Here is a 24365-nt window from a genome sequence, read left to right on the forward strand (position 1 = left end):
CAACCATCTTCAGCTGCTTCATCAATGACCATCCTTCAATCATAAGGTCAGAAATGGGGATGTTCACTGATGATTGCACAATGTTGGGTACCATTCCCAACTCCTCAGATACTGAAGCAGTCCGTGTAGAAATGCAGCAAGACCTGGACAATATCCAGACTTGGGCTGATGTGTGGCGCAAATGTTACTTGCCACTTAAGTGCCAGGCGATGACAATCTCCAACAAGAGAGAATCTAACCATCTCCCCTTGACATTCAATGGCATTACGATCGCTGAATCCCCCACTATCAACATCCTAGGGGTTACCATTGACCAGAAACTGAAATTGAGTAGCCATATAAATACGACAGCTACAAGAGCAGGTCAAAAGCTAGGAATCCTGTGGTAATTCACCTCCTGACTCCCCAAAGCCTGTCCACCATCTACTTGCCTGCATGGGTGCAGCTCCAACAACACTCAAGAAGCTCAACACCATCCAGGACAAAGCCGCCCGCTTGATTGGCACCCCATCCATAAACATTCACTCCCTCCACCACCAATGCACAGTGGCAACAGTGTATACCATCTACAAGCTGCACTGCAGTAATGCACCAAGACTCCTTAGAAAGCACATTCCAAACCCACAACCTCTACCAACTAGAAGGACAAGGGCAGCAAACGCATGGGAACACCACCACCTGCAAGTTCCCCTCCAAGTCACATACCATCCTGACTTGGAACTATATCGGCAACCCTTCACTGTCACTGGGCTAAAAGCCTGGAACTCCCTTCCTAACAGCTCTGTGGGTGTACCTACCTCACATGGACTGCAGCAGTTCAAGATGGCAGCTCACCACCACCTTATCAAGGGCAATTAGGAACAGGCAATAAATGCTGGCCTAGCCAGCAACACCCACATCCCACGAATGAAAAGGAAACAAGGGGCGACTGCAGATAATGATCAGGCACCAACAAACTATTACAATAAACATATTGATGGCCTAAAAAATGTTATGATGATAAAAGGATGGCTACGATTCTGAAATAGGTGCCCTTTGGGAGACTTTAGACCTGAATATCATGGAGAAACTGGACTGGGATTTCTGATTGGCGAGCATTTTTGTTCACCCTAGTGAAACTTTCATGATCTCATATTTTGGCCTTGGGGTTTGGGTGTATAAATGTGGTAGGGGCCTTGAGAATGGAGGTAGCCAGTGCACGGTCAAAGGAGGTAGCCAGTGCACGGTCAAAAGTTCTTTTTAAAAAAAGCTTGGTATTGTGCATGGCAGCATGTGAGTGTACTTACACAGACCCCTCAACCTTGGTCATCAAGGTCTAATAGACAGCTCCTTTATCAAACAGTCCTTCAGTGCAAATGGTGGGAAACATGGCAAAGATGCACTTCCTTCTGTAGTTTATCTTATGGGCATGCAGTTTCTGCTGCTGGAATTGGTCAGCAGAAAGCAACAGAGAAGGGACATGTAACCAATAGGTTGCTTTCTGCATCCTCCCCCCACCCCCGCCCCTAGATTTGCTGGAAAATTAATGGGAGAAAGCCAAAGACCTAGCCAAACTAGTTTTACTCCAAGAACAAATTCTAAGTATATAGCACTGTTAACATAGGGTGGCACCACAGCCTCACAGCTCCAGCGGCCCAGGTTCAGTTCTGGGTACTGCCTGTGTGCAGTTTGCAACTTCTCCCCGTGACTGCGTGGGTTTCCGCCGGGTGCTCCGGTTTCCTCCCACAGCCAAAAACTTGCAGGTTGATAGGTAAATTGGCCATTATAAATTGACCCTAGTGTAGGTAGGTGGTAGGAGAATTGAGGGAAGGTGGGGATGTGGTAGGGAAGATGGGATTAATGTAGGATTAGTATAAAAAAAGTGATTCCTGACAACGCTGGCCGCCACTGACGTCATCAGGCTGCGTCGCGGTGCGCACATGCGCAGACGGTCTCCTGCTCTCTGTGCATGCGCCGCATTCCGGCTTGCCAGGACTACTTAGTGCATGCGCCGATGACGTCATTGCGTGACATGTGCATCTTCGGGCAACGCGCCTGGTCGGCCTCTGCGCATGCGCTTTATGCAACGCCAACGGGTATTCACGCATGCGTAAAGCTTCGGCGCGAGTTTCTGAAAGTGGAAGGAGGAGAAGTTTTGTCGGGCATTTTATCGCAATTATTTAGTCGTTTTGAAGATTTCGGTCTGCTTCATTTTTATCAGAAAGAGGAGTTGCTCCAAGGTAAGTTGTTCTGAAAACATTTCCATTGTCTGGGGCTGAGTGCAGGCAGTAAATGTGCTCCAGTCCCTGTTTTAAGTTGCTCTGTTCCTGCACCCATCAGTGCAGTGCACATGGACACACAGCCACCTGTTTCCCCATCCGCCCTTGAAACAACCATGCAGAGCCTTGTGAGACTCCGCACTTGCCAGCTGCTGCCTGTCAAGCAGAGAGGGCGTCCAAAGCGGTCAAGCACTTGGGGAACATTCAGCAAGAAGAGACTGAGCACTAAAATAAACAAGCATGCCGTGTCCAATGGTAGCACAAATGTGAATGCTCTTGCTGTGTACACAACTGGTGAGGTGGGGATGCAGCCACACCATTCTCCATCCTCAATGTTGCTTTAAGGCAAAGGTAGATAAGAGCGAAAAAAATGGAAGGTGATGCTGATAGTAGTAGGCAGGATTAAATGGGAGCGGATGAGAAGGCGCAGGAGTAGCATAACCACTAGCAGGGAACAGCTGAGCTAAATGGCCTGCTTTATGCTCATATCCAAAAGAAATGTGCTTCTTTTTCCAGCACCCTCACATCATTCATGTTTTCCCTGAGAGCAGCATCGAACCATCACGAGATAGGGGCAGTAACATCATCCTGATTCCTACAGCTGAGGTGGGTACTAAGTGATTCATTGGCGGTGTTATCAGTACATGCCTTTACTGCAGAACATAAAGCATGCTCAACAGTAATTTCATTTGAGGGAGGGAAGCTCTGACACTGATGTGCTTTCCTTATTTCTTTTCATGTAAAACATGCCGTCGAGAAAACAATCCTTGAGACTTAAGGTCAGCATTTAAGCAACAAAGGCAACTGGATCATGCTGCGGAGCTCGTCAGGATACGGAAAGGAACCTTGCATTTATGGATGAATTGGGAGTGCACATTGGGATGTGTTTGGGGAACATTCACCAAGAATAGACAAAGCTTGTGACTTTGCCTTCTTCACATGGACAATACAGTAGTGGAATAGAGAGCCACGCATTCATTCACCACAAGGCTCTCCAGGAACAATCTATTTAGTTCTGCGTAGCAGAGACTCAGCCTGTCTGTCTCATGGGAATGCTGGCGACACAACACTCATGTATCCATGCACAGTAGTGCCTCGAATGTTTAATGTACTTAATAAAATTTCTCAATAATTAAACTTGGAATTGTTGAGGTCTTTGATGCTATTTTCCCAACTGCAATTCAGATATTCAACTGTGGTGTGGTCCTTGGGGGAGGAGGGAGGGGGAAAAGGGGAGGTGGGCAGTGGGGGAAGAGTGGGGGGAGAGGTGGGTGGGGATAGATGGGGGAGGTAGGGGGTGGGAGGTAGAGAGGGGGAGAGGTAGGGGCGGTGGAGGGAGAGGTGGGGGGGGGGGGGCCGGAGAAGAGAGGGGGTGTGGGGGTGTAGTGGGAGGGAGTTAAATTCAGAAGTTCCTGAAGAGGGGGATGCAAAAGGCAGGGACCAGACAGCTGCAATGCCTGAAGTACAGTTGAGAAGTAGGGGAGAAAGCGGCTGGATTGAGAGGGCCGCGCGGAGTGAGCAGCCGAAGACCTTGGTGTCGCCGGGTGCGGGGACTGACCGGTGCGTCTTTTGCCATTGCATTTATAACGCATGCGCAGAAAAACGCATTCCTCTTCCCTCCCCTCCTCCCCCCGTCGCTGCTGTCTCCGGCCGTTCCGCTTCCCTCCGTCACCGGCCCGTTCACTCGCCCACTGCTCCGCTCCTACCAGGCCCACTCCGCTCCCCTCCATCACCGGCCCGTTCGTTCGCCCACTTGGCTCTGCTCCCAACCCCCTCCCCAGCCCGTTCCCCTCCCCGCTCTCCCCCACCCTCCCTGGCCCAGTCCCCACTGCTCCCCGGCCCGCTCGTTCGCTCTTTCACTCCGCCATTGTGTGCTGACGTGTTTGTTAGGTTGCCTCCGTGTAATTATTTGAGCAGCGCCATCTTTAGCTGGCAGCTGCCTAAAGTCACAGTCTGTGACGTTTTAGTGGCAACTGCTGCATTTGCACATGTGCCACAGCAGCACCACCTAGCGGTAGGGTTGTCAATAAATGCAGCCCGAGTATAAATGGGTGGTTGTTGGTCAGCACAGACTCGGTGGGCTGAAGGGCCTATTTCAGCGCTGTATCTCTATATAAATAAAAAAATAAAAAACATCCTAAGGTGCTTCATAGGAGCATAATCACACAAAAATGACCTGAGCTAAAGAAGGAGGTCATAGGAGAGGCTAGTAAAAGCTTAGTCAAAGAGGTGTTCGTTAAGAAAGTCTTAAAGGAGGGGGAAGAGGCAGAGATGTTTTCGAAAGAGAATTTCGAAGCTCAAGATCTAAACAGCTGAAGGCACGACTGCCAATAGTAGGGCAAAGGGAATGTGTAGAGGCCAGAGTGGAGGAACACAGTTCTCAGAGGGCTGTAGGAGGAAAGTGATAGGTAGCGGTGAGGCCAAGGAGCAATTTGAACACAAGAATGAGAATTATAAATTTGAGGTGATGGTGGATCAGGGACCAGTGGCGATCAGTGGGCACAGGAGTGACGGTGAGTGGGACTAACATTAAAGGATTTTACAGAGGAAAAGCCAAAACTGAGATGACACTTCAGAACAAAAAAGTGAAGATAACTCGGTTAAGTTCAAAGGAATCTCTTGCAGTATTATAGGTAGCAATCTGAAAATCTTCCTAATAAGGTGCAAATATTTATAAATACACACGAGATAAACTAGAAGAAAACAAAGACAATTAATGAATCAGCAACAAAAGATTAGTGCTGTTCATATGAAAGAAGGGATAGGAGGAAGCAGGAAGAACCAGATTGAGGATTACGTTTAATTTGACAATACCACCATTTCTACAGCTAAAAGTTTGTAAGCCATTTTACGAACAACAATATTAGCAGAGAGCATTCAATTATTTACTGTATGCAGCTATGACTAATGTTGATCTGAAAGTTGCACATCAAGGCAGAGCCATGTTCCTGTTGTGTTGACTCTGGAAAAAGGTTATCCTAACTACCGTGATTACTTTCATAACTATGCTATCTTTGTATGCTTTAAGTTAGGAAGATTAAGTAGTGTTAAGAGATAACATTTTGTGTTACGATTTATTTCTTGATCTCTAGTAAGGCAAAAGTGAAATGGTTTTCTTTACTCAAGCTATTGGCAGATATTTATAAATTGTTAGGCTGGTTGGCTTAATGTATTACAACTTAAGCATGTTAGACAGGATACCATATATTCAATCATAAACAAACATTCAATGGATAAATTCAGATATATTTTCAACATCAACTGTGGGTATTATAATGCTGGTATTTTCCAGCTAATCTGTCCCCATCTTTGTGGGTGTTGGTGTCCAAAATATGAATTTTCAGGGTTTGAGATGCACATTAATCATTCCCATGCTTACACTTGAGTTGTTAAGTATTGTTCTGTGGGACACAGTATGTTATTTGCCTCAAATAAACACAGAAAATGCTGGTCAGGCAGCATCTGTGGAGAGAGAAGCAGAATTAGCGCTTAGGTCTGTGACCTTTCATCATTCATTCTGATTAATGCAAATACCTTTACCAATCTTCCAGAAGCAACAAGTATTATCTATATTATGTGCACGTATTGCAGAATAATTTTCAAAAGGAAGTTTATCATCTTAAAAAAATCTTACTCCCTTTGCGCAGTGTACTATAATGATATATTTGTCCTCTGTTGACTGCCAAAAAGACAGTCAGATTAAGAGTCAAATTTTGCCTCAAAGACCATGGGATGCATCAGACCATGAAAATTTAAGTAAAACCCAAGTGGAAAATAATACCATAAAAAGTATAAACTGGGGCCATTATACATACAAGTAAATTGATATATTTAATTACTTTTGTCAGCTATCTAGAATTCTCCTCCCCCATCACTCCTAAAGACATTGTCTCATGCTGATGTACGATTCCCAAGACACCAGCACCTTTTTGGTATTTCGCCCTAGTTACAATGTTTCATGCATCAACCTAACAATTGCCACAAATGCCAACACTGTGAAGATTATCAGTGCTGAGCCTGACTCAGTCCTCATCTGACATCCATGTATAGTCATTTCCAGCAACAGTCACTGAATAAGTCAGGAGCGGAAACTGAGAGTGTTTTTCCCCCCGCTTTTCACCTCCTACCCTTAACCAATAAGTTAAACCCAAAATATAAACAAGAAATGCTGGAAATACTCAGCAGGTCTGGCAGCATCTGTGCAGGGAGAAGCAGAGTTAACTTTCAGGTCAGTGACCCTTCATCAGAACTGTGTTAAACCCAATCTAGTGTTGCTAAGATTCTGTAATTCAGCAGAACTCAGCAATTGAACTTAGTACCTTCACTTATGTACAAGACATAACATTAAATGTGACATTTACACGAGTGCATTTTACAAAAATTCTAGGAAGCAATCTCTAGATTTTACTTTAACAGACTGATGAAGATTATACACATTAACCTATTGTATGTCTATGTCAGGAGGGGGCAGATGTGAAAATTCTGCATTTTTATGAGCTGATGAGAAGAGTAGGAGAACAAAGAGCTATGGGCCTATCATGAATATAGGCCCATACACAAATATGGAGTTAAGTTCATACATTGCATGCTTGCATGGGACACTTGTCGTAATTGCTTTTGGAGAACTACTAGTGTTTGGCTTTGAAGTCTTCAAGTCTCAAAAATTCTGCCTATAGTTGCAAGATCACTTTAAAAAAAATATCAACTTTAATTTGAGGCACTTAACAGTACAAGGCGATTCTTTTGCACAAGCTTTACAGAGAACCTTTGATACACCGATGCCAGCAAACTATCTCTCGCACGCCGAACTGAAGTTAATGGCTCTTATACAAGTTCAGAGAGGTATGATGCTGTGTGACAGATGAGATTGGATGACACCTTCAAGAGTCACTATCTTCACAAAAAGGTAACTTAGCAAACTTTAATATTTATCTGCAGACATGACAGTGATGCCCATACAAATGCACCATTGTACAATCTGTGCACAAAACAATGAGACACACTGTCCTTCCATCCATCAAGTTCTTTTTTAAAGTTTACCAAATAATGTAAAGATTGCCTTTTAAATCCTCCCTCGCCACTGTGGCTTGGGGATCTCTGATAACACATAACCTACAACATTTTAATAACAAGCCATTTCAAAAACCATGTAAAAATGGCAATAAATTTCAAGTATGGTTGCCTCTAAATATCCAGTGCTGTATTTGCACAGCAGCCAGCCATTGCTGCAGGATTTGTTTTCAAATAAAAGGTGGAAATCTTGTTAGAATTCATGATCTAGTCAAAAATTTAAACGGGATCCTAGAGATGACGTGTCCGGCCTGGTTCCAGCTCGAAGGGCAGGGTGAAGCCGGAATGACAAGGCTTCTTTCCGGCTCGGCCTGAACCTCAGGCTCCCCACCCCCCTCCCCGTCCTCCCCTCGAGCTCGGCCCGCTTCCTTACCTCTAATAAAAACGATAAAAACCGCATTGTGTTGCTTGGCGAAGGCAATGGCGTCAGGAATACTACCGTTGAACCAGCGCATTGTACTGACTTTCGTTCGCTCTCTGTCTCTTCACCTAATCCAATCCAAGCCTAAGAAATTTTCCACCTCCACTGCCGCCGCCTTCCCGTTCACAACAGCAATGACGCACCGCCCACCTTACACTGGTCACACTTGCCTTAGCGCCGTCAATCACCCACGGGAGGCGGGACCTGCAACCGTCAGTCACCACTGGAGGCGTTCCCCGCGGTCCTCAATCACGAGCGCGAGGTGGGATCTGCGGCCGTCAATCACCCGAGGGAGGTGCATACATCCACAAACCACGCCCTGTCTCTGGCAGAAGGGAAGCGACAACTTCCATCTTTAAAGGCAGGATGAAGGACGAAGCTGGTTCATTTGCTCCATCCAAACATTTCGCGAGGCTGCCTTTCGGATAACCTTAAGACAAAGCCCTATCTATTCTCTCAGATCCTGTGGCAACACTCAAAGAATAGGGTGTGTTCATTTACCAAACCATGACCGTCTAATTTGAAGGAAAATTTTGCAGGGCATTCTGATTATGGTATTTAAATCGGCTGTGATTATTGACACTAAAATAAAAGCAAAATACTGCGGATGCTGGAAATCTGAAATAAAAACAAGAAATGCTGGAACCACTCAGCAGGTCTGGCAGCATATGTGAAAAGAGAAGCAGAGTTAACGTTTCGGGTCAGTGACCCTTCTTTGATTATTGACACGGTGTCTGGGGCGTGCTTGAACACAGCCCCGCCCCCCCCCAGCCGCGCATGCGTTCTCTCGGGTTGATGCAGTGCGCGCACTTCCGGTTTTCGCTCGAAACATGTCGTCCTGCGCATGCTCTGCGTATGACGTCATTATCGGCTCGTGTTGTTACTTGCAATGACATCACACCCACCCGTTCACAATGAAATGCGCTTCCGTAAACCAACTTGCAGCTCAAAAATTACGTGAAATAGCCAGTGCCGTGGATTTGTCAAATTCAGCTTCAGAGAAACCATTCTAACACCCCGCACGATCTTGCAAAGCCGGCTCACAGGGTCCTGTCCTTGAAGGGATCTACAAGTCAACTTGTACTGGTAAATTGGTAAATAGCGCGGGTGTTTCCTGATTCAGGTGTACTGATTCCTGCTAACACTGCTGATTAAAAAACAAACGACAGCAGGTGCTGGAATAAAAACAAGAAATGCTGGAAATACTCAGCAGGTCTGGCAGCATCTGTGGAGAGAGAAGCAGAGTTAACGTTTCAGGTCAGTGACCCTACTTCAGATGCTGGGCATCTGATATAAAATGCTGGAAACACTCAGCAAATCAGGCAGCATTTACGGGAAGAGGAACAGAGTTAACGTTTCATGTTCTGATGCAAGTTCAGTGACCTGAAAAGTTAATAAAAGCAAAATACTGTGGATGCTGGAAATCTGAAATAAAAACAAGACATGCTGGAAATACTCAGCAGGTCTGGCATCAACTGTGGAGAGAGAAGCAGAGTTAACATTTCAAGTCAGTGACCCTTCTTCAGAACTAGCAAATATTGGAAATGTAAAAGGTTATAAGCAAGTAAAGTAGGGGTGGGGCAAGAGATAGCAAAGGAGATGGTGTAAATAGGACAAGGTCACAGAATAGCTGACCAGAAGGTCATGGAGTAAAGGCAAACAATATGTTAATAGCGTGTTGAAAGACAAAGCATTAGCACAGATAGGGTGTTAACGGACTGAAAATTGAACAGCCACAAGCACAAACATGAAAAAAAAACAGTGGGTAAGCAAACTGAACAAACTAAGATGAAACAAAATAAAATAAACACAAAAAAAAATTTTAAAAGGGGAAAAAATAACTGAAAATTAAAGTAAAATGAAGCCCATCATGCTCTGAAATTATTCAACTCAAGGTTTAGTCCGGCATGCTGTAGTGTGCCTAATCGGTAAATGAGATGCTGTTCTTCGAGCTTGCGTTGATATTCACTGGAACACTGCAGCAATCCCAGGACAGAGATGTGAGCATGAGAGCAGGGGGGAGAGTTGAAATGGCAAGCAACCGGAAACTCGGGGTCCTGCTTGCGGGCTGAGCGGAGATGTTCTGCAAAGCGGTCATCCAGTCTGCATTTGGTCTCTCCAATGTAGAGGAGACCACATTGTGAGCAGCGAATATAGTATACTAAATTGAAAGAAGTACAAGTAAATCCCTGCTTCACCTGAAAGGAGTGTTTGGGGCCAGGGATAGTGAGGAGAGAGGAGGTAAATGGGCAGATATTACACCTCCTGCAATTGCAGGGGAAGGTGCCATGGAAAAGGGACGAGATGGTGGGGGTAATGGAGGAGTGGACCAGGGTGTCACGGAGGGAACGATCCCTTCGGAATGCTGACAGGGGAAGGGAGGGGAAGATGCGTTTGGTAGTGGCATCACGCTGGAGGTGGCGGAAAATGATCCTTTGGATATGGAAGCTGATGGGGTGGAAAGTGAGGACAAGGGGAACCCTGTCGCGGTTCTGGGAGGGAGGGGAAGGGGTGAGGGTAGAGGTGTGGGAAATGGGCCGGACACAGTTGAGGGCCCTGTCAACCACGGTGGGGGGCGGAATCCTCGGTTAAGGGAAAAGGAAGGCATATCAGAAGTGCTGTCATGGAAGGTAGCATCGTCAGAGCAGATGCGTCGGAGACGGAGAAACTGGGAGAATGGAATGGACTCTTTACAGGGGACAGGGTGTGAAGAAGTGTAGTCGAGGTAGCTGTGGGAGTCAGTGGGCTTATTATGGATATTAGTAGGCAGCCGATCACCAGAGATGGAGATAGAAAAGTTGAGGAAGGGAAGGGAAGTGTTGGAGATGGACCATGTAAAGGTGAGAGAAGGGTGGAAATTAGAAGCAAAGTTGATGACGTTTTCCAGTTCGGGGCGGGAGCCTGTTCCAGTGATGTTCCAGTGAACATCAACGCAAGCTCGAGGAACAGCATCTCATTTACCGATTAGGCACACTACAGGCTGCCGGACTGAACATCGAGTTCAATAATTTCAGAGCATGACGGGCCCCCCATTTTATTTTTATTTTTAGTTATTTTTTTCTTTTTCCTTTAAAAAATTTTTTTTTGTGTTAATTTTATTTTATTTCATCTTAGTTTGTTCAGTTTGCTTACCCACTGTTTTATTTCATGTTTGTGCTTGCGGCTGTTCAAATTTCTGTCCATTAACACCCTGTCTGTACTAATGCTTTCTCTTTCAACACACCATTAACATATTGTTTGCCTTTGCTCCAAGACCACACTATTCTGTGACCTTGTCCTATTTACACCTTCTCCTTTGTTATCTCTTGCCCCACCCCCACTTTACTTGCTATAACCTTTTACATTTCCAATATTTGCTAGTTCTGAAGAAGGGTCACTGACCTGAAACATTAACTCTGCTTCTCTCTTCACAGATGCTGCCAGACCTGCTGAGTATTTCCAGCATTTCTTGTTTATATTATTAGTCGATATGCCATCTTAATGTATTGCTCATGGATTGAGGACCTGATGGTTTCTATGTTTTCAATTTAGTCTAAACTTCTGTTAGAGGTTGAATGGTTAAATATTATTTAAACGCACAAACTTTTTTAAAAATAGTTAGCTATTTTAACTTAGGTTTTAGTTTTGGCATGAAAGTTCAATGACTGCTTCCTGGATTTCTTTTTGAATGGGATTCTCAGATCCAACAGGTGTCAAGGCTGCAGTCATGTGTTTAGCATAAGGCAGATGGAAAGCAATTTGGAACATAAATTGCATACATTCATAGTTGCAAAAAATAAATTATACAGTTTTCCCAAAAAATCTCAGACTAGGCTTCTTACATGGCTCCAAACAACAAAAACCTCAACTGGTAATATTATTAGACAAGCACATAACACATTCATATGATGTTCCATTGATATTTTAGTGGACAAAATTAATATTTTATTAGAGTCAACAGCTATATACTTTTATATTCCTGCTACGTTCTTTTCTCTTACAATTTGGAGCCAAGCGTGCTTTACTCTCATCATTCCTAAGCCTTTGACTTTTAAATGTCAGGAAACTGAACTCCAGTCTGAGATGATCTTTCCAACAATTCATTATCACTTCAAAACCTTTTCTAGCAATTTAAAATAAAAAATGACAGCTAAGTAAGAGTTATCTTTTGGTGATACTTAGTAAATTTAAACTCTATCGAAACTCTATCTATCTAAAGACTTCTATCTTTCATTCCCCCACTGCACTTTAATTTCTTGGACATTTTCACATTTGCTCTTGTAGCTTATATTATGGAACTTCTCCTGCCTTACCATGCCAAGTCAAAGAATAATAGCCCAACAATCTTAGTCTTCCAGAAGCTGACTGACGTGCTATGCATTGCTGGTGTCATGCAGGCCCCCACCTGCCAAGAATGAAGCACATTAATTTTGCCACATGGACATTAAATTTCAAATTGTTGCTGGGAAGAAGGCCTGTTACAAGGAATTGCCAGGCCCCTGGCCAAAAAGCCATTTTTGCATATTAGAGGATGGTGTTGGAACAAAGGAGCTGTCCCCTGCTCCCATCCAATGCACAGAACAGACCTGGACAAACCAGTCAGTCACGTGACCACCCTGCTGGCCAACTTGGGGAGTTTAAAGTTGTGGAGACAGTGTTTGAACTAGCAGAAGGCTCTTGGACTGAAGCAGACCTCCTCTCTGCCTGTCTGCTCCCATCTCTTTCGCTCAGAACTGAAACCCACTGCAGACACATGAACCCCAAGAGAGAAAAGTCTCCTAGAGAACCAGATTTAAGAAGTAATTTGGGCGCCAATGAAAAGCAAGATCAACCTACAAAAGGACTCTACAGCGAGCTCGAAGAACTGTAACAAACTCTTCAAATATTGCCTCAAACCTTTCCACTTTATTTTTCTTCTGCTCTTTTCTGTCTCTATTTGCATGTGCGTATTGCATTTGCATGCTCGCGTGGGCGCATCGTGTATCCGTAGGTGTCAACCGAATTAGAGTTTAATAAAATTTCACCTTTCTTCTTTAAGCCTAAGAAAGTCTGTTTGAGCTAATTTCTTTACATTATAATTGGAAAGCAATAAATAAGGATTCACCAAGGGAGAGATAAAAACCACATGTTTAAAAATTAAATCCTGTTACACTAAGACCAGATGAAGGCTGAAAGGGAACCCTAGACCTCTTTCTCACCTGGTCGTAACAGAAATTTGGGTGCTAGCGTCCGGGATTTTACCCACAGACAAATGAGAATAATTGGAAGTGGGAAGCCAAATTGTTCCCCATCCAAAAGGAGCAAGATTAATACAGGGTTTCTTGTGACTTTGTGATTGAATACTAATAAGTCTGCAACTGAAGCTAGTAGCTCTTACAAGCCAGGGTGAAGTAACTTGGGATAAGTTAAAAGCACTGTCTATGGAGGAGTTGAGAAAAATGGCTAAGCAGTGTGGGATCACTGTACGTAGCAAGGCTATGAAGTCTGAACTCCTAAGACTGGTGGCCAACCATTTTTCCCTTGAATCTAAAGAAGCAGTAACAAGGTTAGAAGCAGAATCCAACAAGGTATTGTTAGCAAAGATACAATTGGAATAGAGGAAACTTGAATTTGAGGAAAGGGAGAGCCTTCCAGAAGGAACGTGAAGAGAAGGAACGAGCCTTCCAGAAGAAACATGAAGAAAATGAAAGGCAGGAGAAAGAATATTCCAGTAAGAATGTGAAAAGAGAGTTTAAGTGGCTTGACTTAACTGGGGTGGGGGTGGGGGGGGGGGGGGGTGTGGGCGACAGAGCAACCCCCAGTGTAAGCATAGCCAATATGGAGGAGCGTAATTGAGGGATGGGTATAGAATTGTTAAAACTAGCTCATCTAATCCCAAAATTCAATGAAGATGATGCAGAGAGATTTTTTGTGTCCTTTGAGAAACTGGCCAGGCAGCTAAAATGGCCATTATGACCTGGTCCCTCTCACTGCAAAGCAAGCTAACTGGAAAAGCCCACTATGTTTATTCCCTGTTGCTAGATGAGAGTTCATCAAATTATGAACTGACCAAAAATGCTATCCTCGGGGTATATGAATTAGTACCCTAAGTCTATCACCAAAAGTTTAGAACCCTCAAGAAGCAAGCTAATCAAACTTATCTGGAGTTTGAAAGAATTAAGCAGCTAGCTTTTGGCCAGTGGCTGAGGGCTCTTAAAGTACAGCTCAGCTATCAAAATCTCAGAGAAGTAATTCTGTTAGAGGAATTTAAACACTCTCTCCCACTCTTCATAAAGACCAATCTAGAGGAGCAGTGGGTTCCGAGAGCCCGGCAAATGGCCGATGAGTTTGCTTTAATTTATATGTCGGTTTCTCAGGGGAGAACCTTTCCTAATCACTCCCACAAATCCGAAAAGGACAAAGGGTAGGAAGGTGATATTTGCCCAGCCAGTTCTGGGAGAGAAAGGAAAGCAGGAGTTACAGGGGGTCCTCCCTCCAGCCATAAAGGAAGGTGCTATGAGCAAGAGTGAGACCCAGAGACCTGGGTGCTTCCATTGTAATAAAGCAGGGCATTTAAAAGCTGACTGTTGGAAACTAAAGGGAAAACTGGTAGGGTTAATCAAGACACACCTGCTCAGTGAAGAAAGGACCCTGATGGAAAGCACAGCAGAACAAGCTGTGGCTTTAACTGCACTAAGAGCGAGACACAGGAAGCTTACGGCTGCGTGCAGGAAAATTTAATAGAATTCCTGAGGGTTATCAAGGTTTTGTGTCCGAAGGGGAAGTAACCCCATACGCCTCGAATGGGCCAAGCAAGCCTATAGTGATTCTCAGGGACACAGGGGCCACTAGATCCCTTTTACTGGGAAAAGGCCTGACCTTTCCCCCAGAGAGTGCAGTGAACACCAAAATGGTGGTGAATGGTATTGGAGGGCAGTGTATGCCTGTACCTGTACACCGGATGCACCTGGAGTGCGACCTAGTTTTGGGACTGGTGACCGTAGGGATTGTCCCAAGTTTGCCTGTGGACGGGGTTGACCTGCACCTAGGTAACGATCTGGCGAGGGTGAAGGTGGTAGCCCCCGCCCCCCCCCCCCCCAGTAGTGAAAGAAACACTGCAGAGTTCAGAGAGACAGGGCCATGACAGGAGAAGGATCCCTGCAGTTTCCCTGAATATGCTGTGGATCAGGTCATGATCAAATCAGCTACCCCAGAGGGGACTGCATTGGCACGGCAGGCAGATGACCATGAGGTCTGCATCTCCAGACTTTCTTTGGAAAGTTAGGAGACCCAGGGAATTAATTAAATGGATCTTCCCTAGCTGAGACTCAGCGAGCCAACCCAGTATTGAGAGAGTTAGCCCAGGCTGCCCAGTCTGAACATGAAGCAGAGGGAGTCCTTGATTGCTACTATTTAAAGAATGAGGACCTGATGAGGAAATGGAGTTCTCCTCACAGACCTGAGAACAAGGAGTGGACAGTAGTTCACCAGTTAGTGGTGCCGCAGAGAAATATTAAGAAGGGCCCACTTGACTACCGTGGCTGTACATGCCGGTATACAAAAGACCAAAGCTGGCATAAGACAGCAGTCTGACTGGCCAAAACTCCACAAAGATGTGATGGAGTACTGCAAGAGTTGCCACATGTGCCAGGTTGAGGGGAATCCCCAACCTACAGTGAAACCTGCACCCCTAAGTCCAATACCAGTGTTAGGAGGACCTTCCAGCAGAGGGCTGGTGAACTGTAAGGGACCCCCGCTGAGAACAAAAGGGGACAAGCAGGCACAAGGCTGGCAAAAGGTTAGACAGGGAATGGGAAGAAGTGACCAAGAGAGCAGGTTAAAGGATGTCCGGGAAGAATTCCAGATGAAACCCCTACTGTCCGGTCAGCCAACCCCGCAAAATGTGAAAAGTTAGACCCCGCATCGTGCTACATAAATGCAGACACAAGAAGCACCCAAACAGAGTTGCTAACAGCATTTACAGGAACCTACAGAGCCAAAGACAGAACTCTAGGGGGCAGAGAAACCATGAGGGTGATGCCTCACCTCGTCAAAGTGCCCCAGGGGAGCACAGCAGAGTCTGCACAAATACCTACAGGCAGGAGTGTCTCAGAGAACAAAGGGGAGATTAACAAAGAATCCTCCCCCACAGTCAGATGAAAAGGGAACCACTCATCCGCTGAAGTCAAAAGCCTTTGCATGACTCATCAAAGCACTGAAAGTGTGTTCAAGATAGACCTGCCCACGACTGACTCTTGGAAAAAAACTCTAACTTAGGGCTAATTAAATCTAACTCCCCCCTCCCCCTTTGGCAGACCTCAACAGGAACAAAGACCCGAGGCAGTCATGGAAATAGGCAAACCTCCCCAAAGAACCATGTTTACTGGGATGCTAAAAAGGGGGCAATTAAAGCAGCACTGGCATCAAGAAAAGAGAGTTTTAATAAGCTTTAGGATTTATGAATGAATGAGAGAAATGCATGGTTTTCTGTATCCTATTTTCTCTCAATCCTTTTAATGAAATGTGCCTCTCCTCAAATTGCATTTTATTCCCCGAGGTGTGGAGGTGTTGTGCAGGCCCCCACCTGCCAAGAATGAGGCACATTAATTTTGTCACATGGACATTAAATTTCAAATTGTTGCTGGGAAGAAGGCCTGTTACAAGGAATTGCCAGGCCCCTGGCTGGGAAGACATTTTTGCATATTAGCAGACAGTATTGGAACAAAGGAGCTCTCCCCTGCTCCCATACAATGCACAGAACAGACCTGGCCAAACCAGTCAGTCACATGACTACCCTGCTGGCCAACTTGGCATTTTAAGTTGTAGAAACTGTGTTTGAACTGGCAGAAAGCTCTTGGGCCCTGGACTGCAGCAGACCTTCTCTCTGCCTATCTGCTCCCATCTCTTTCGCTTAGAACTGAAACCCACTGAAGACACATGAACCCCAAGAGAGAAAAGTCTCCTACAGTGAACAAATTTCAAGAATAATACTGGGCCCCAACAAAAAGCAAGATCAACCGAAAAAAGGACTCTACAATGAGCTCTAAGAACCGTAACAAACCTTTCCACTTTTTCTTCTGCTGTTTTCTGATTAATAAAATTTCACCTGTCTTCTTTAAACCCAAGAAACTCTGTTTGTGCTCACTTCTTTACCTTATAATTGGAAAGTGGTGAATAAGGTTTCACCAAAGGGGAGCTAAAACCATGGTATATTTAAAAATTAAGCCCTGTTACAGTAAGCCAGGCGAAGGCTGAAAGGGAACCCTAGACCCCTCTCACCTGGTCGCAACACTGGTATTTTCCAATTTCACCGCTCATAATGCTGCAGTATTGTCAAAACATGAAAAACATGACAAAATATCTTTTTACAAGGGAAACCCCTGCATTTTTTTCCATTTGAATTCTTTATTAAAGTATGTGAAAAGTAATAAAACAATCCAGTGCTTAAAGTTTGTTTCTCTAAAATAATGCTTATTGTTCGGAATTATGTACAGCAGAGAGTTGTATTGACATTGTTCATTAATGGTTTGAGCTCCCCTTCAAATTTCACTTCATAATTCAATGTGTATACCACATTTATTCTACAAAGGAGAACAAACCATACACCTACACTGAAAGGAAAGCACAGCCACCTTATCCATGACCAACATAACAACTGTTCATGAATAGTTTACCTAAATTTACATAGAGGGATGCCAGAATGATTAATAGGCAGTGATTACTGTAAAGGATTAAGAAAATTATACAAACTCAAGAGCAAAGCCCAATGTAAAAAATGCTAATGAAACCCTGAGATAAAATTATAAACCTGATATCATGTTTCTTTTAAAAAAAAATATAGGGCTTTGCAAAATTTAACCTGTAATTGGGAATTTACAGAGCAATTTTATCCTATTTTGTCAGTATTGTGTGTCATGGTGTATGCGAGTAGCCAGTGGACTTCACAGTTGATGCACGAAAATCTTAATCCAGAATAAACTGTTAGGAAAGCATATTGTGTTATGCAGTTTAAAAAATATAAGAACACAGGTTAGTGTCACTCTGCTGACACTGGTTGAAGTGAAACATTTCTTTCTTTGCCGTGTATCTTCAATTTCTAATTTGTTATTTTGTTGAACATTTTAAAATACTTAACACATTGGTAAATTACTATCCCAATAATATAATGAACACACTGCTCTATGGCAAGATTGCAGTATAGGGAATGGAACAATGATATGTTGAGATTTTCCTCAAACTCTACTGTTCAGCATGGTTAACTACTTCAACCTCTTCCAGTCTGTCTCCTATCATCTAACTCGATGGCACATGCTACATTTAGTTCAACTCATTCTTGTCCCAACAAAGCCAGGATGGCATCATCTTCTGTCCTACAGTTATCCCATGATTCCATCCTTGGTCCCCTATTTTAAGTCTCTATGCCAACTCATTGAACTCCTGCCAAACCCTTCACACCATACTCTCAATCCTATCCCTCCCCACTGAATTTGTGCTGTCCTGGTTTTCAGATTAATCCTGAACTAAGCTTCAGGCCAAAGGCAATCTCTGCAACATAGCCTGCTTTCTCCTTTTTCTCACCACCCCAAACCATCATATCTTTGAAGTCCACATCTAAGTTATTTTCCTCGCGAAGCTTGAAATTTCCAATAGTGCCCTCACAGAGATCTTTTAATCTCCACCCTACAAAAACTACAATTTGTCCAAAACTTAGCTACCAGCATACTATCCCACAAAACATGACAAATTCAACAATGCTGTCCTTCGAAGCAGAGCTTCCCTTGACAGGACTTTTGTCATAAAGTCATTTATCGCACAGGAGATGACCATTTGGTCCATCGAGTCCATGCTGGCTCTCCACAGAGCTCTGCAGTCAATCCCACTCGCCAGCTCGATCCCCATAGCCCTGCAACTCTATTTCTCTCAGGTAGCCATCCAACTTTGTCACGCAAGTCCCAATCCTGTATCATGCCTACCTTCACCCACCTACAGCATTAACAGCTAAGATGGACAATATCAAGAACTGAGACTAGAAAATGCATTGTGTTGCAAGTGGCACCCAAACCATACCATATGTAACAGAAGTATGGTTGTTAATATTTTTAGATGAGGTCAAATTGCCAGCTTTTTCCATGTACTCTAAGATAGAAGAAAAATGGTCCCTTATCCTAACAACTGCTTTTTTATCATTTAAAGGAAAAGAGAAAATTATATTTACAAATTTCAGTTCAGTAAGCAAATTGAAAGATTGAATCTACAAATATTTGAGTCACTCAGCAGCCAAGTAGTTGAGGTCACTGGTCAGCACCCAAAAAAGATAATTAAGTTTGCATGACCGAAATAAGTTAACAAGAGTTTTCTTTATGTATTTGTAAACATTTATTTTTTTCTTGAACTGAAAAAGGGGAAAAACTTGCATCAGCACACATTGTACAGCCTGGCAGGATTTACACACAACTGAAAAGAAATGATAGGTTTGTATGTCAATAATGTAACAATTCTGTTGATGTCCAGTGATCCTCAGTATTGGGTGAACTTAAAACACAAACTTTCTAACAAATGTCCAGCATTTAAGAAGTAACACAAAAAACATCGCAATCTGGGGCTTCAAAACAAAAAAAATGTCCACACAAATAAATTTATGAGCCCAATTATTGAGTATGAAGTTGACCTAAAATAGAGTATTGGGATTAAGTTTCAAATTCATTGGATCCAAGATGTCAAAATGCAAAGTCTTCAGGCTGTATCGAAAGGCATTATTTTCACACATTCTTCTTTGTAGATCATTAGCGACCAGCCAAGAAAGATAATGAGACACTTCATTCCCACTACTTTGGGTTTCTCCAAATTAATTTATTTGATTTTGTTTAAGCAAACTCATATTTTGCTGACTGTGCTGGGTAAAAACCTGTTAAGGCGAGTAATTATTGGCTGATGGTATTGACACGTGAGTTGCTGTACAATGGAGCTCTGGTTTAGATACAAGATTCACAAATATAAAACAAAAAGGCTATAAAATTTGTACTGTGGTTCAACAGCATTCTCCATATAAGACGCTGCTTTGTGATATGCTCAGATACTTTGTTGTGACAACGGTGAACATAAATTAGGAAACTCATCGCCTTTTTTGCTGGATCACTGGTTTTCTTCAATTGTTAGATCATAAAACACCAACGTTCCAGGAGTCTATACGTCAACGGAAACCATTATACAAGCCCAATCGAGGAGGGAAAAGTGGAAGAGACTGCAGGTCCAGTGCAGCGTTTACTACTGAGAACTAGCCCTTTCCAGAATGTGAAAATCGTAGTGCTTCTTGCTTGTTCTCAGTTTGAATTTGCTGGAGTTATTTTGTTTCAACAATGCATTCTGAGCAGCTACTTTTGAAGGAAACATTGCTATGATTGTGTACATGGACGCTAAGTCACTGGAAGGTTTTGAGTGTTCTGTGTTTGCATTACTATCACCACTACCACAATGTGGCTGAGTGTCTCGCAGCCATCGAATCTTGGCACCAGCTTTAAAGAGTTCACTTAAGAGCTTATCAGCTTCTGTACGACTAATTCCCTCTGGCAGGTCAGTCACCTCGAGGACTCTGCTGACAACTGGAAGACAGACAGAAGATAAGTAATTTACACAAATAGAAAATGAGCAACAAAATTAACAGTTTTATATTGGATTTGTTACTTTCTTTTAGCGTTATCAGATGATGTAACAGGTTACATCCAGAGGGGACTGCAACAAGGACAGATACCAACAACTTCAATCTTGCCAGCTACTGAGAGCACAGAAAGATTTGCAGGAATAGTATTGGGGTTAAGTCACATTCACATATTAATACACACTCCAGAAACTGTCATAGCACATAATGGTTAAATCTAAAATTGAACAGCTGCATACAATGCATTTTCTCTTTTTAAACAAAGAAAAACAAATACAAAATAAATATTTAACACATGAATCATCCACCAATAAAGGCTGCCATAAGAATCAGTAATGCAGCAGCATTGTCACCACAATTTTACTGAATTGCAATGGTAGATATATGATACTTCATTGTGGGTTTTATTCCACTGCTGGGATTTTGATGAAATTCAGTTAGGGAAATTTTTAACGTTATGTCCACATAAACTGTGACAAACATACAACACTAACGTTAGTTTTTAATTTTCACCCTTCAAAACTTCAATTATGCCTGGAAAATGCATGTGGAGCTAGGTTGAAGTAACTGGTAACTATAATCTGTGACAGTCAATAAAAATAGTGGAAACAATTTGCAATGATGAATTTTAAAAATCTCTCAAGTATATTGTCACATTATTCATGTTTAGACTTAAACAATATTATTCCTACAATGTAATGATGCTAATATTCTAAGTAAGGTTAATAAGAATACAAATTACAAATAGGATAAAGATAGTATGGATGGTTCTCGATTTGGCACTCCACACTGGGAGTGTCAGATCTCTGAGTAAATCCAATTGTATTATGGTCATAACCACTGATTGTAAATCTTTCAATTGTCAAGTGACAATGACATCATGACCAACTCAGTTTTAAACCTCAAAAAAACTTCCCTCAGAAATTTTAAGCACGAATTTGTAACAGTATTTGCCATTTGAAACCAAAAATAAGAATGTATGACGGGACCAAATATATAGATTTTTGGAAAATATTCACATTAAACAAATTGTAATATAATGTACATTACTGCATTGACAATAATGATAATTTACACTGAAGAACATACCATTGTTATGTGAGCGCTTCTGTTTTTCTTTGTAAAATATGTTTTAAGAAATTATAGCTGAATTTTGGACATTGAATCATCAGGAGATTGCTGAACTTTGAGGGTTTTTTTTAAAAAGGAAGGTCAACAAAAGGTTGACCAATAAACAAGTTTTTACTGTAAGGCACATTATTTCAAGTAAACACAGCAGGTGATTTGACCCGAGAACTATTTGCTTATTGCCAGTCAGGACTTATGGTTGTCATAGGACTCGCCTCTGGAAAAAGTTTGTTTCATTTTGAACTGTTACAAAAGCCAGTTGGTTTGGCTAAAAACAGGCAGTTGTAGTTTGCTTATTGACCTGCCAGGAGAAGATGGCTCTGCTTAACTTGCTCTTGAAAAGCAAATCCTGTATCAAGTTGCACTATTATCTCCTGCATCTGAAGAAATCTTGAATGTTTACAGAAACCTTGCATCTTTAAAAGAATTTTGCATTGAATGTGTAACAATTGAAACCTTTGTTGCTGCATACCTGATGCAAGACCTATGTGACGGCTTCTGTAGCTGCATTTCTTGAAAGCCTACCCAGACTGTTCATCAACATTGATTCATTTTGGCAATGTAAAAACCCATCAAGTAAAAAATGAAATATAGCTTTCTTTTCGGTTCAGAATTACTGCTGTACCCTGCTGCTTAGATCATACCCTCACCAGCCAAGAGGTCCCAGGACTAAATTCAATACTAGATCTTTTATTCCCGTAAAGCCCAAATGTGCCTGGCGGCACAGTGGCTAGCACCGCAGCCTCACAGCTCCAGTGACCCGGGTTCAATTCTGGGTACTGCCTGTGTGGAGTTTGCAAGTTCTCCCTTTAATATTTCAATTCGCGGATATGTTTACTTCATTATTAGTTAATAATAAACAGATAATTTTGTTATTTATTAAAGAAACCTGGTTGGGATGATTTATTCTGGGGACAAATGGATAATCTATTGACTGTTTCGGTAAGTGGGAAATTTTAAATATCTGTTGTGACCCGTCGAGAAGTGGGACTGAATTAACAGTGTACTCCTCCCGCCTCGGTCATAACACCAAGAGATTTGGAAGAGTATTAAAAAAACAAGCAACGAATAGACATAATTGTTTTAGTTAATAAAAGCAAAATACTGTGGATGCTGGATTGTTTTAGTTGTTTATTTTACTTTAATAGACAGTAGCGTACAAAGAACAGTACAGCACAGGAACAGGCCATTTGGCCCTCCAAGCCTGCGCCAATCTTGATGCCTGTCTAAACTAAAACCTTCTGCACTTCCGGGGACCGTATCCCTCTATTCCCATCCTATTCATGTATTTGTCAAGATGCCTCTTAAATGTCGCTATCAGACCTGCTTTCACCACCTCCCCCGGCAGCAAATTCCAGGCACTCACCACCCTCTGTGTAAAGAACTTGCCTCGCACATCCCCTCTAAACTTTGCTCCTCGCACCTTAAACCTATGCCCCCTAGTAACTGACTCTTCCACCCTGGGAAAAAGCTTCTGACTATCCACTCTGTCCATGCCACATAACTTTATAAACCTCTATCATGTCACCCCTCCACCTCCGTCGTTCCAGTGAAAACAATCCAAGTTTATCCAACCTCTCCTCATAGCTAATGCCCTCCAGACCAGGCAACATTTTGGTAAACCTCTTCTGTACCCTCTCCAAAGCCTCCACGTCCTTCTGGTAGTGTGGCGACCAGAATTGCACGCAATATTCTAAGTGTGGCCTAACTAAGGTTCTGTACAGCTGCAGCATGACTTGCCAATTTTTATACTCTATGCCCCGACCGATGAAGACAAGCTTGCTGTATGCCTTCTTGACTACCTTATCCACCTGCGTTGCCACTTTCAGTGATCTGTGGACCTGTATGCACAGATCTCTCTGCCTGTCAATACTCCTAAGGGTTCTGCCATTTACTGTATACTTCCCACCTGTATTAGATCTTCCAAAATGCATTACCTCACACTTGTCCGGATTAAATTCCATCTGCCATTTCTCCGCCCAAGTCTCCAACCGATCTATCTCCTGCTGTATCTCTGACAATCCTCATCACCATCCGCAACCCCAACCTTTGTGTCGTCCGCAAACTTACTAATCAGACCAGCTACATTTTCCTCCAAATCATTTATATATACTACAAACAGCAAAGGTCCCAGCACTGATCCCTGCGGAACACCACTAGTCACATCCCTCCATTCAGAAAAGCACCCTTCCACTGCTACCCTCTGTCTTCTATGACAGAGCCAGTTCTGTATCCATCTTGCCAGCTCACCTCTGATCCCGTGTGACTTCACCTTTTGTACCAGTCTGCCATGAGGGACCTTGTCATACTGAAGTCCATACAGATAACATCCACTGCCCTTCCTTCATCAATCATCTTCGTCACTTCCTCAAAAAACTCAATCAAGTTAGTGAGACACGACCTCCCCTTCACAAAACCATGCTGTCTCTCGCTAATAAGTTCATTTGTTTCCAAATGGGAGTAAATCCTGTCCCGAAGAATCCTCTCTAATCAGTTCCCTACCACTGACGTAAGGCTCACCGGCCTATAATTTCCTGGATTATCCTTGCTACCCTTCTTAAACAAAGAAACAACATTGGCTATTCTCCAGTCTTCTGGGACCTCACCTGTAGCCAATGAGGATACAAAGATTTCTGTCAAGGCCCCAGCAATTTCTTCCCTTGCCTCCCTCAGTATTCTGGGGTAGATCCCATCAGGCCCTGGGGACTTATCTATCCTAATGCTTTGCAAGATGCCCAACACCTCCTTTTTGATAACGACATGACCCAGACTATCTACACTCCCTTCCCTAGACTCATCATCCATAATACTGAAAACAGTGAATTTTTTTTGGCCTTTTTTTTTTCTGTAACGTGCATTTGGAGTTTCAGGTAGC

At 43.1% G+C, this 24365-nt stretch overlaps 2 protein-coding genes across 17 annotated transcripts in view; both read right to left on the reverse strand.

The window, feature by feature from the left end:
- The window catches only part of ubxn4 (UBX domain protein 4), a 71581-nt gene extending 63678 nt beyond the window's left edge, over positions 1–7903 (reverse strand). For 3 of the 4 annotated variants that reach the window (XM_068035043.1, XM_068035042.1, XM_068035041.1), the window contains exon 1: positions 7702–7902. In XM_068035043.1, the coding sequence (XP_067891144.1) occupies positions 7702–7783 (82 nt within the window). In that variant the 5' untranslated portion in view covers positions 7784–7902. Of the gene's footprint in view, positions 1–7701 lie in introns of all 4 variants that reach the window. The other variant, XM_068035045.1, reaches the window with a different exon arrangement.
- A 9249-nt stretch (positions 7904–17152) lies between these two features.
- Positions 17153–24365, reverse strand: part of LOC137371942 (R3H domain-containing protein 1-like) — a 163820-nt gene continuing 156607 nt past the window's right edge. For all 13 annotated transcript variants that reach the window (XM_068035054.1, XM_068035053.1, XM_068035052.1 and 10 more), the window contains one exon: positions 17153–20306. In XM_068035054.1, coding sequence (XP_067891155.1) covers positions 19972–20306 — 335 coding nt within the window. In that variant the 3' untranslated portion in view covers positions 17153–19971. The remainder of the gene's footprint in view (positions 20307–24365) is intronic.

Source organism: Heterodontus francisci, chromosome 7, assembly GCF_036365525.1.
Source record: "Heterodontus francisci isolate sHetFra1 chromosome 7, sHetFra1.hap1, whole genome shotgun sequence".
NCBI classification, from domain to species: Eukaryota; Metazoa; Chordata; class Chondrichthyes; order Heterodontiformes; family Heterodontidae; genus Heterodontus; species Heterodontus francisci.